General features: G+C 54.0%; 1 protein-coding gene across 5 annotated transcripts in view; it reads right to left on the bottom strand.

Moving 5' to 3' along the window:
* SRGAP3 (SLIT-ROBO Rho GTPase activating protein 3) overlaps nucleotides 1–9,104 on the bottom strand; it is a 67,723-nt gene extending 58,619 nt beyond the window's left edge. For all 5 annotated transcript variants that reach the window (XR_015805946.1, XR_015805945.1, XR_015805947.1 and 2 more), the window contains exon 1: nucleotides 8,972–9,104. Coding sequence is in view for 2 of the 5 variants with exons in the window: in XM_088171216.1 (XP_088027342.1) it covers nucleotides 8,972–9,038 (67 nt within the window). In the remaining 3 variants the exon portion in view is untranslated. The remainder of the gene's footprint in view (nucleotides 1–8,971) is intronic.
* Between the last annotated feature and the right edge of the window lie 3,329 nt (nucleotides 9,105–12,433).

Here is a 12,433-nt window from a genome sequence, read left to right as displayed (position 1 = left end):
CCTGAGCTATTTGAAAAATCCAATTACAGTGGAGATCCTGATTTCCATGTTCATTTATTACCAGAGTAGAAGCTCCGTTCAACTTTAGTGGTAAAAAAGAACAGGGCAATAGGAAATCCCCTACAAAATATTTAACGTATTTAATGGAAAATAAAATCAAGAATGATGAAAGGAAAAGCTGGGAAAATAGAAGAGTTTCTGTCAATGACTGTAGAAGTCAATTCCAAGTGGTGTGAGCAGGACGCTGCCCTTCCCTGGGTGCAGCACTGAACGCTTCACTGATCTTCCCAAAGATCAATTAACCCGTTTTCACACAGAGAAAATCTTCAATTGTCTCTCAAGTCTTTGCCAACACAAAAGCTTCAGGCTGCCACACCAACAGTCTGATCTCTTGTCCTTGCTCTTCATGACTTCCATAATCTCGATGATTAAAGTGTCACAAGAGTCCAATTTCCATGAAGTAAAAAAAAAAAAAAGGAGTGGAGATTTAAACTCAGACTCCTGAGCAAAGCCAGCCCATTGGGGTGGACAGGCAGGGGTACCTATTGCAGCCAGGCTCTGAGCCAGACTTTGCACTGACACTGGTGTTCCAAAGCACCCACTGGGAGCTGCTGGTGCCCAGGAGGTTCCACACACAGACCCTGTGGAAAGCATCCAGCTGCTCTGGACACCCAGCCTGCACCACGAGCAGAGCAGAATTCTGGCACCTTGGGCACGGGAAGCATTTTCAATCCTTACCACACTCATTCCCATGAAGCAACTACTGATTTATCAGCACATTTGACAGAGAGAAAAACTTTGCACGCACATGAGGCCAGCGACCTAAAATTATCAAACTGATGATCTCGAGCTTAGATCTGTTCTTGAGATCATCTCCCCTTGAAGTCCCAAAGGCACAACATCCCCCGGGCTCTCACCATGCCTGGAGTGCCCCAAACGACTCTTCAAAGAGACAAAACAGCAAGACCACAAACAACCCTTCAAACAAAGAAACAAACAGCAGCAAGAAGGAAACGGATCTTTGGGGTTCTGTCATGGTGAAGGAGATGTCCATGACAAGGCTTTTACTGCAGACCTGCTGTGTGCAACACTCTTCAACAAGGCTGGACTAACAGATGAGGAAAAGCATGGAAAACCAGACTCCTCCTTCCCCTAATGGGAATCACTAAAGTCAGCCCTCCATCTCCTGAACTCCAGTCAATTACACGTCTGTATCCTTCTCTCTTCTTAAATATTTACATTTAAAATACAAGCCTGGGGAAAGCAGCACCAGCTTCACCCCACCACTACAGCTGGCCTTGCTGTGTGCAGTAATAACCAAAGCACAAGGCATGGATAAATGCCCTGCCCTGCAGGGCTGCAGCCCTGAGCATTCCCAGGAGCAGCAGCAGGATGAACAGAACCCCGAAGAGCAGCACCCCCTCTCCTGTGCCTCAGGACAGCAGAGATGGCCAAGGAAGGAGCAGCCTCCTGTCCTGTCCTGTGCCAGCTGATGCACACACTGAGACCATTTAACTCCAGGTGCTCCAGCAGCTTCCTCAGCTGCCCTGCACGCCTGCCTTGGCTGCAAGGTGCAGCAAAGTGTAACAGAGCTACTTTGGGAACCACACACATTGCAGTGACTGCCATCTCTAGCCACCGGCACAACTGCTCCTCCCAAAGGCTGAGGTGGAAAAGTTGAAGGTATTTTTGCCCTCTTCAAAACTATTCTCCGACTTCAAAGGCAAGAAGAGCAATCAGTACCAATGCAAATTCTTCTTGGAAGCTGCTGGACACAGTGTGGCTGTGTCATTTTCCCAAACTCTGCAGTTTCCAGAGTAAAACCTGAAGCACCACTCAGAGAACCTCCCTGAACATCAGTGGAGCTTCCTAGCCAGGAAAGAACGTTTGGAAAGCTGACAGAAACACTTCTGGGAGGCAGATTGTGGAAGGCAGCTCGACAGCACAAGACATGTAAGCAAGAGACTGAGAGCAGCAGCTTTCTCCCAGTTTCCTGCTCTCAGGTCCCCAGTTCCCCCCAGGCCAGAGGTTCCCAAACTGGGATCCCACCTAGTACAGACAGACAGACAGACAGACACAGCCACATGAACACCAGCCAGAGGCACTGCTGCTGCTCCCCTCTGATACTGCTGTGCCTGCAGAGCTGGGATTATGTTGCCACACCTTTTTTACATGTCTTTGTTGGTAAAACAAAGGGGAATGTTTAAATTCAGGACCTCTCCTTCCCCACCACCATCCTACCAGCTGTCCCCTCAGTGCTGAGTACCAAGAGCCCTGGGAGAAAAGCACAACCTTGATCAACAGCAGGGCTGGATGTCCCTGTTCTGGCAGCCCTGGCTGCTGCACTGGGACCATTTCTGACCTGAACTCTAGAGCCAAGCTGCTGGAAACCACAGCCATTAAACACTGCCCCAGCACCTGGTGTAAGGAACACAGCCCCATCACACTGCTGGGCCCAGGCCAGGGAGCACACCACAGCATCAACTCCCTCACTAGTTTTATTTTGATACTCCACTTCCTCTCTTAAAATTGCACGTTGCAACGCACTGTTCAGTGGCTGCCTCTGCCCAAACCACTGCAACTGCCTTACACAGAGAGAAGGAAGGCTAAAATAAGTTATCTTGGGCAGTTTGTCAGGGAAAAGTTTACAAATCAGGCTCATGAAGATGTGAACAGCATAAAGTGCACTCAATAACCACAGGCCCAGAGCAGGAGCACAGGGCAGGAGCTGGCAGCCCTGACTGAGCAGTGACAGGTACAGCCCCCCAGCACCCCAGGTACAGCCCCCCAGCACCCCAGGTATGGCTGGGGCTCGTGCTGCTCCCCCATCTCCAGGTCCTCAGTCAATGCCACTAACACACAGGGCTGGGGCACACACAGCACATCAGGTATTAGCAGGAATATTCACCTTTTCAGGAGGAGAGCATTCTGGCAGCTCAGCAAAAGCCTCCTGGGATGAAATCAACAGCCAGGACTGCAGAGCCACCCAGGCTGTAAGAAAGGGGAAACTTCTTCAGGCCAGTTTTGCTGGAGAGTGGCACGAGGAGCACACCTGCACACACCCTGAACCCTCTGCAGCCCCAGCCAGGTGTCACCTGTGTGACCTGACCTGTGCCATCACCTGCCAGCAGCACGGGCACCTCCCAGAGCAGCAAAAGCATTTCAGGAGGTGACTGCTGCTGCTGCCAGGCGTGGGAGCTTCACAAACAGCTGCTGAAACCAAGCCAAACCAGGCAGGAGAAAATCGGAGAGCTCAAGGAGGAGGGTTCCCCCCATCTTCCATAGGCCAGCAAAAGGGAGAGTAAATCCTGCTCCTGACAGGGGCTGAAACTGCCCACAGAACTTACACCATTACACCTTACAGAGGCTTAGAAATACCTGCTGAGCACCTGGAGGGCATTTGGTGCTGCACTCTAACAGCTCTTAAAACACTCCACCTGGAACCAGGACTAGCTGCAGGCCTTGAGTAAGTGTTGTAAGAGTGTTTTATTGTTATTAGGAGGAGAGGAAGACTGACAAATACAGCTAGCTGCACACACAGGCACCTGCCAGCCATCAGGGAAGAACACAGCCAGGCCTAGAGCACCAAAATACCCTTCTTTGGTATCTGAACCACCTCAGAGCACGGCAGGAGCCCAGCTCCTGGACATACTGCTCAGCAGGTCTGAGCTCTGGCCATGCAGGAGCTGCTGAGGATGGCTGGAGCAGCTCCCAGAGCTGGGGTGGGCACTGACACACAGGAGCTGCTGACTCAGCTGAACCATCCCAGCCCCTGCTGAAGCACTCAGGACTTGCACTTTGCAGGAGCAGCTCTGATAAATTCTAATTGCTTCCATTAGAAACTGACAATTAATCTCTATTAGGAATCCCATCCAAACTCCCTGCTATCCCTGCACATGGCCTGCACAGAGGGCTCTGTAGAACCCAGCTGCCAGACCCATGGAGGAAACACAGCAGGGAAGGGGGAGGTAACAAGCAGCAGCAGTGTGGAGCAGCTCTCCTGAAGTGTCCCAGCAGAATCCAGAGCAGATCCAGCAGGATCTGCTCCCTGCTGCAGGCAGCTCCCCCAAAGCCAGCTGAGCTATGCCAGGCACGCTGGGTGCCCTTGGCTCACACTTCCCCACTAACATTTTGTTAAGCACAACAATTAAGCCAACAGACACTTCCTATCTGTTTCTGTGATTAACACTGAGCACTTTCCCACCAGCCCCCACAAAAGGGTGCGACTTTCTCTCTTGCACAGAACCATTTCACTGAATGAGCTGTCAGGTTCAAGCCTTGGTGACTCTCCTCCTCGAGAAACAAAGCTCCTCCCTTGAGCAAACCAGTATCCTAAAAAATTATTTGGCATGAGAATTTTCCCAACATTTTCTGAGCAAAGTGGAAGGAGAGCAAGAGGTAGGAAAAGAAAATAGACACAAAAGACGGGATGCAGCTACTGCAATAGAAGAAGTCAAAGGAAGCTAATGGGCAACAATAAATTAACCTCAACTTTATGAAAACGGGAAAGAATACATTCGTTTTCTTTGGCCCAAGTCTGCAGATCTTTCCAGTGTTTTTATATGCTAAACCCATCAAAACTCTAGTTTTATTATCAATTTACACAGCAACTAAGAGTCCCAGAGGTCAAGGAATCATCTCTTTGCCACTATACAGCCAGATGCACCATTTGGAGAGCCCCACCTCCAGGACCACAAAGGATCATCATGTCACCTGCCAGTCACAGGACACAAGATGCCACTGCCTCACAGCAGCCTCCTGCCAACAGCAGCCAGAGGGATCACACAGGGACCTGTGTTTCGCCAGGGTTAAGGCAAAACTGCAGGAAGTAATATAAAATTAAACAGCCAATCAACACAATGTGCAATTTTCTGCAGGATTGCCAATGCTGGACCATAGGCGGTTGCATGTGCATAATTAAAACTGGTTTGTTTTGCTGCCACAAATCAGGCATGTGACCATAATGAGGGAGAGACATTTATTTCGATTTCTGGCCAGGCAGCCCAATTAAAAATGCACATCTGAAAAGACGCACTTTGAATTGTGCATGCAAGGATCTGCGGTGCTCTGTGCTCCACAGGCAGCTCTCATGTGGCAGTTGTAAATCTGCAGCCGTATCTCCATTGGTGTTTATTTTTAACACCACCACTCCCGTCTGCAAGGCTAAGGCACATGAGAAAACCTGTCTCCTAAAAGTATTCTTAAATATTTTCTTCCTGGTACCATCCAGCAAGCATCTCCTGGCAGTGCTGGGCCAGCTCTCCCCTCTCCTGGCAGCTGGAGGATGAAAAAGCAGCAGAAGGGCAGGACAGAGCCGGGGTAAGCGACAGAGACACTGCCCGGTGGGAAGGAGCCTGCCAGGGCTGTGTGTGTGCAGGAGAGGTGACACACAGGTGTGCATGCAGGGCTGCAGGAGCAGGGCCAGCAGCAGCCACAGCCACAGCCACAGCCTGCCACTGCCAGCAGCACAGTGGCACCAGGAGAGCCTCACACACCCTGCAGCAGCCAGCCCCTGTCACCAGCCCTGCCTGGGACACCCAAAAACAGCCCCTGCCAGCCCCCAGCCCTGCCTGGGGCACCCAGGAACAGCCCCCAGCCCTCCCTGGGGCACCCAGGCCAGCATGGCCAGCAGGGCACTCGTGCAGATCCACTTGCACCTCACACAGCCCCACTATCTTTCCAAGCATTTTCAGGACAACTCCTTCCCACCATGAGAGGAGCAGACAATCTGCAGGGAAGGAAGGGAGATACAGAGCCATCACAGCCAGTGAATCACCTTGTGCACAAAGATAATTCCCAGTTCAACCCTGCTCCTTCCAATCTCACTGGGCACAAGTGCCTGGGCTCCTCGATTGCTGCAGCCGCAGCTCGGGCAGGGCTGGGCTCAGCCTGCAGCACTGACAGGCCATCCCCAAACCCCCCAGCCCTGCTCTAATTCCCAACAACCAGAGCTGGAGGCTTCAGCAAAACTCCTTTGGAATCAGTCTCAGCAGCTTTTCCCCCCTCCCAGGTGAGCTCCTCTCTCTGGTACAGAGGCTTTACTCACCTCAGGCACTGCTGGGGGATCACTGCCTCACCCAGCACTGGCTGACACCCCTCAACAGCAGCACCCTGCCCACCCCAACCCTCTCTGACCTCGTCTGCAAATGCATTTCCAGTGCAGCTCTGCTGGGGTTACTGCTCTTCCGTCCGTGGTGACACACGCCTGGGAGCTCACAGGCAGGGTTTTCCACCTTTCTCCCTCCCATTCTCCTGTCCATGCCATGGGGATAAGCTCTGTGTTCAGATCCAAGGCCTATCCTGTGTACTGTGAGATCACTGCCTCAAATTTTCATCTATTATCATCTTCATATTTCAGCATTTCTGTATCAACACTTTGAATGTTAGTGCCCCTTGCCACCACTTCCCCTCTTCTTTATCCCTATTTCCCTTCCATTTCAATCTTTCTCTGGAGGTTTGGGCATCTGTCTTCATGAGGGTAGCGAGGGATTAGATATGAATAGAGTAATGACTCAATCCTTGAAGAAAATAAACAGGATTTCTGGGATAATGAGGTAGCCTACATCCAATCCTTCGGTCAAGCCAGGAGAGACCAGACTGTGCACAGTGGAGGTGGGTGTTCATTCATGGTCACTGTCACAGCCTCAGGGAAGGTTTCCATGATCACAAACCCTGACCCATGTCAGGCTGGCACACTAAACACACAACTGAGCACAGAAAAGCCCTGCTCCTTCTCAGTGCATCCTCGGCCACCAGCCTGCCTTGGGTCCCCACAAATGCAGTGACCACCTGCTGTCCTGCCTGCTCAGCCACCTCTGTTTACACTGCTGCCATTCAGTGAGGAAGCACAGGCTACAGCAGATCTCTGCACCAATCCCTCCAAACTCTGATGGTTATCCTCCTCCCACAGCTCAGCATCAGAGCCACCCTGGTCCCCACAGAGAGGTGACAGCAAGAGATGGTATCCAGTCACAACTGTGAGCATCTCCCCATGGGCACCCCAAAACCCGGTCCTGTACCAGAGCCAGTGTGTGCAGGGATGGAGCCAGCACTCCTCAAAGGCAGCACACACGGCCTTGGGGTCTGACCCACCTCTCACCAGCTACAGCACAGCCACACCCTGCCAACAGAAGAATCAGCCTTTATTCAGGTGAAAACACAAACCAAGGAGCCTGCATCAGGAATCAGACATTCCTGGAGGTGTAATTAGGCACAGAACAGTATCAAGGAAATTATTACTGGCCCATCAGCAAACCGTCTGCATTACAGCTGCACAAAACGTGATCACTGGTGTAATGTAACACCCTCACACACACTCCAGCATCAACTGCCTCACATATGGAAACCATGAGGCTACAGAAGCCAGGCCAAGAATGATCATGGCCCGGGAGTACGCCAGTCACAAACAACAATCAGAAAAAAAACACTGGAGACATCCACAGCAAAGCTTTTGGAACAGCTCAGAACCAGTCCTGCCCCAGTGACCCCTCTGCACCCCAAGAACCCGAGGAGAAGGAATCACCCAGCCCAGGACATCTTCGAGAATAACGTGAAACCACGGGACAGTCCCTGGGAACAAACGCAAATCCCCTCCCATAAAACGAACAATACCACAGACTAAAAGAATATTTCATCTGCTTAACTGCAGGGTGCAATAACATCAATTTGCCCAAATTACACACAAGCAGAAAGGTAATTGGCACCGAGCAGGGCGTGTTGTGACTGTTCCGTCACTCTTGGAGGCCAGCTACAAAAGACTGAAATTCACGAAAGTAAACAATGGCACGAAACCAACAGCCAGCCCCTTCCCCAGAATCCCTCCCTCTGGCATCACGCTGCCGCAGTTAGGCAGAGACTTTCCCGAGCCGAGCCTGTGCAGACCAGCCCTCACCCAGCGGAGCTGGGGTCTGGAGAAAAATGGAAGCTCTTGAGTTTGCACAAGCACAAGGCGATCTGCAGAAAAGCTGTCTTACACTTTTAATTAACCACGTCCTAGACTTGAATATAATGAAGTGGTGAACACACATCCACATAAAACAGCCAAGCAAAGGGGGAGTGGAGCGGGTTTTATACAATAGTGAGGAGACTGAAGAAGGCAATGCAAGGAAAAGGCATGAAGTAAGCAGCTGAGAGTATCCTCTGAAGGTGGGAAAAGGAGCTGTCATCAGCTAAGAGAATTAGCAATTACTGCAATAAGGAGCAGATTTATTAAGTTATCCCGAAATGCCCACTAATGCAGTTTGGTACCAACATGAAAATCCCTGGGTATGCAATAACCAGAGGGCTTCACTGGCTCATTTCCCTGTGCTTCCAACCCGCCCAGCCCTTCCCTGGGCTGCAGAGCTGCCGTGTGTCACAGGCTACCAACTTTCCTTCGAAACAACAATTAACTTGGAGCCTGGGATTTGATGCTCAGTGGTCCCAACAGACACAACCTCTAGGTTTATTCCTGTCCAACACTCAGGAACGCGGCGCCTGCCGCACAGCTCCGCACCCCGCACCACTACCCGCACTTGCATAATAATGACTGCGGGCCTGGAGGCGAGGGGCCGGAGCACCAAGGCGAACTTCCTTACATAAGGACCGCAGGATGGATGCGCTCCCCACCGGGAGCAGCGCTCCCGACCCCGCACAGCCCCGGGGCTCCGGCAGCCGCCGCTCGGGGGCCCGAGCGATCCGAGCCCATCGCCGGCGCTCCGGGGCCCGAGCGATCCGAGCCCATCGCCGGCGCTCCGGGGCCCGAGCGATCCGAGCCCATCGCCGGCGCCCCGCACGGCGATGGCAGCGCCCGGGGCAGGGCCGGGCCGGGCCGGGCCGGGGCTCCCCCGCCGGTGCCTCCGCGGCCCCGAGCCCGGCGCTGCCGCAGCGCGGGAGGGGCGGGGGGCGGCGGCGCAGCCCCCGCGGCCGGAGCCGGCCCGAGCCCGCCCCGCCCCGCACACAAAGGCGGCCCCGCACCGGCCCCGCTCCGCACCTTTGACCTGCGCCTCGTAGTCGGCGATGATCTCTTTGTCCTTCTTGAACTTGCCCTGCGCTGACATCGTGCGGGAGGGCGCGGGCCCCGCCGGCACCGCCGCCCGCCGCGCTCCGCCGCCGCCTCACCCGGCCGCGGCCCCGCCGCCGCCAGCGGCCGCCGGCATTGGCGGCGCCGGGGACACCGCGCACGACCGGGAAAACGCCGGGAAAAAGCCGGGACACGGGCGGGAAAACGCCCGGACACCGCCGGGACACCGCGGCCACCGCGCACCGCCCGCAGCGCGGGGAGCGCAGCGGAGCCGGGCCGGGCAGAGCCGAGCCGGGCAGGGCAGAGCCGAGCCGAGCGCAGCCGCTCCCGCCGCCGGCCGAGGCGGGGCCCTGGCGCCGCTCCTGCGCTCAGGTTGCGCGCGGGGCGGGCGCTCCGGAGCCGCTCCCTCGCCCCGGCCCCGCCCCGGCTCCGCAGCGCTCGGCTCGGCTCGGCCGCGCCCCCGGCCGGGCGGCCCCGCCGTGCCCGGGCAGCCTCGGAGCCGCCGGTACCGCCGCGCCCGGGGAGTCCCCGGTACCGCCGGTACCGCCGTGCCCGGGGAGTCTGTGGTGCTGCCGGTACCGCCGTGCCAGGGCAGCCCCGGTACCGCCGGTACCGCCGTGCCAGGGCAGCCCCGGTACCGCCGGTTTCCACCGCCCTGCGGGATCCGCCGCTCTCCCCTCCGTCCTCCTCCCGGAGCGGACCCCGGGGCTCCGGCACCATCCAGTGACCGCTGGGTCAGCGCGGGTGCACTGGAGCAGATTTGTCACTTCTTGTTAAAATTGAGGAAAAAAGGAGAAAGTGTTGGTTCCAGCAGAAGCGATCAGCGGTTCGGGCGCTGTGTCGGGTCCCAGGTGAGCGCCTGGGAGCCAGCCCATAGAGCTGCCGGTGCCGTGGCACAGCCCAGCCTCGGGCGGGCGATGCTCGGATCAGCCCGCAGATCTCAGAGTGGGCTCTGTCCGGCCCGGCTGTGCTCCCATCACTGCTCCACACAATGGGGTCTTTTATGGGTGTCTTGTGAGGAGTGAATTCAGGGAGATTTGATGATTCACAGTTACTCTGCCAACTTTAAAAAATAACCCCAGCACATTACGCAAACAATTTACCTAGTGCAAGCAGGCGGCACAGAGGAGCATTCTGCGTCTCAGTGGCTGGAGAAAGGCCTGGGGAGGAGGGAGGAAAAGCGAGTCCTTCCAGGGAAATGCAGCACAGTGAGGCCCAGGCTCAGGGCTGAGCAGTGTTACTCCAACTCCAGAGACTCGGGGAGAGCAAAAACTGTGCTAGAGTCCCACTGGGCACAGGGAGAGGCAGAGGACAGGGACCACAGGGAAGGCACAGGGACAGTGGCTGTGGGTCACTGTTTTGGGGCAGGGCAGGAGCAGCTGCAGAGCGTGTACCAGTCCCTAGGGTGAGTTACTGCATCCCCTGCCAGATGCCAGGGATCTGGGAAGGGGCTGGGCTGGGATGCTGTGTTACTGCCCTGAGCTGTACCTGGAGCAGGGCTGGAAAGGCAACACCAAGGACAGTCGAGAGGTATCAAAGAATGATCCCCCAGGACCATCAGGTCTCTGGAGAGGATGCCACTGGGGTGTGAAATGACTGATACATCAATGGTGTATCCTCCCAAAGCAAGGAAAAGCCAATTAACACAATGGCCAGAAAAGTCCAGGGATGACCATGTTGTGTTTCTTCACAGCCAAGAACACTCTGAAAGGACTTTATGGTTCTGAGCTCGCTCTCCACAAAGAAAAAACAAACCAAATTAAGCAAGGAAAGAGAAGGACAGGCCATTTGAGAAAGGATTCATCCTAGCAGCAGTCACTTCTCCTTGCAACACCCACAGGGATTCCAAGAGCAAGGACCAGCATTCCTGATAACCACATGTGCCATAAGACCGATTTTGATTTTCTTGCCAAATTGGTTCAAACCTGTGAGGACACCTCTGAGGTCAAAGCTGAGCGTGTTGAGCATCTTTTCTCAGAGTGGTCAGCAATGTAGTGGTGAAAGAAAAATCCCAGTCATGAAATGATCCAACAGCACCAGGGGTTTCTGCTACTCAGATATTATGAAGAATAAAGAAGTAGTGATGACTGAAGAAAAATAATCCAATCATGAATTAATGATCTTTAATAAATATCAATGCCTAAGATACTTTATGGAATTTCTACTTGAAACAGCTTCTTAAAAGGAAGGATTACATTGTAATTCACTTTATGACACTCTCAACCCAGAATTTTTTAATGAGGAATGGGACAGGATGGGATTTAATCATAATAAACACTTCAAGCTTGAGGTAAAGAGAAACCAACAGTAGCTATGGCAACATGGTCACTCCAGTAAGGCTAATGCAGATTATTTCCAGGGCAGTAGCCTTGTGTGTGCTCAGGAAGCAGAGGTAATGTTGGCTTAAAGCAATTCCTAAATTAAGGAAATTTTTTTAAGCAGAAGCTGTCTTACACTCTTTGTTTCCAGCTCCAAACTGTAAGTGTTTGACCATGTGCTGAACATAGACAGAGCAGCTCAGCAGAGCATTGACATGCTGCTCCCAGAGACACTCACGTGTGTCACCATGAGCTGGGCACTCCTCTGCTCACGGATTCACAGGCTGGTTTGGGCTGGAAGGGACCTTGGGGCTCATCTCCTTCCAGCCCCCTGCCTTGGACAGGGACACCTTCCAGCAGACCAGAGTGCTCCAAGCACTGTCCAGCCTCACCTTGAATACTTTCAGACATGGAATATCCATCATAGCCACTCTCACACCCGTGAAGCTTTGCCAGAAAAGGCTGGAGCCAGAGCAGAGGCCACAGCAAGCCACAGATGATCAGACACCAAGCTGTTTATTGAAACCTTTCAGAACCCTGTGCAAGTGCCAGAGCTGCAGCACTGCCACCAGTTACTCATCCCAGAGTCAGGCAGCTCGTGACATGACCCCAACTGTCCCTTGGTCTTTCTGCCTTCCTGAGGTCTCTGAAAGGCAGAATCCCTTGTGCCATTCCTTGGCTTGATGAAGCTGGGGAAGGGGGATGACTTTGGCCATTGATATGTGGCTAAACCTTCTGCAGCCTCTCTGGGAAGCTGCTGTAAATTCCCACTTGGTGATGGGAAGTGTTCCAGTCCAGGCCCAAGGGTCCCAAGGAGGGCTGGGCTCTGCTCAGGCTCATGAGACCTGCAGTAAAGCAGGCAGACTGGGAGAGATTGCCCAGGCAGGGGAGCACCCAGCTGGGCAAGAAAACCTGGTATGAGCTGGGGCAGCAGAGCCCAGCCCTGCTGCTGTCCCCTCTGTGGGAATGGCACAGCTGTGACACAGCGTGCTGGGGAAAGGCTCCCATACACATTTCCCAAGAGTAAACTCACTGGAGACACAGAGCACGGCAGCTGTTGGTGCTGCACTACATCACCTTTGTTTTTTGAACCTTACATCTTTCCTGCCAGCAA

Source organism: Sturnus vulgaris, chromosome 11 (assembly GCF_052056855.1).
Source record: "Sturnus vulgaris isolate bStuVul1 chromosome 11, bStuVul1.hap1, whole genome shotgun sequence".
NCBI classification, from domain to species: Eukaryota; Metazoa; Chordata; class Aves; order Passeriformes; family Sturnidae; genus Sturnus; species Sturnus vulgaris.
This window is presented reverse-complemented; position numbering and strand designations above follow the sequence as displayed.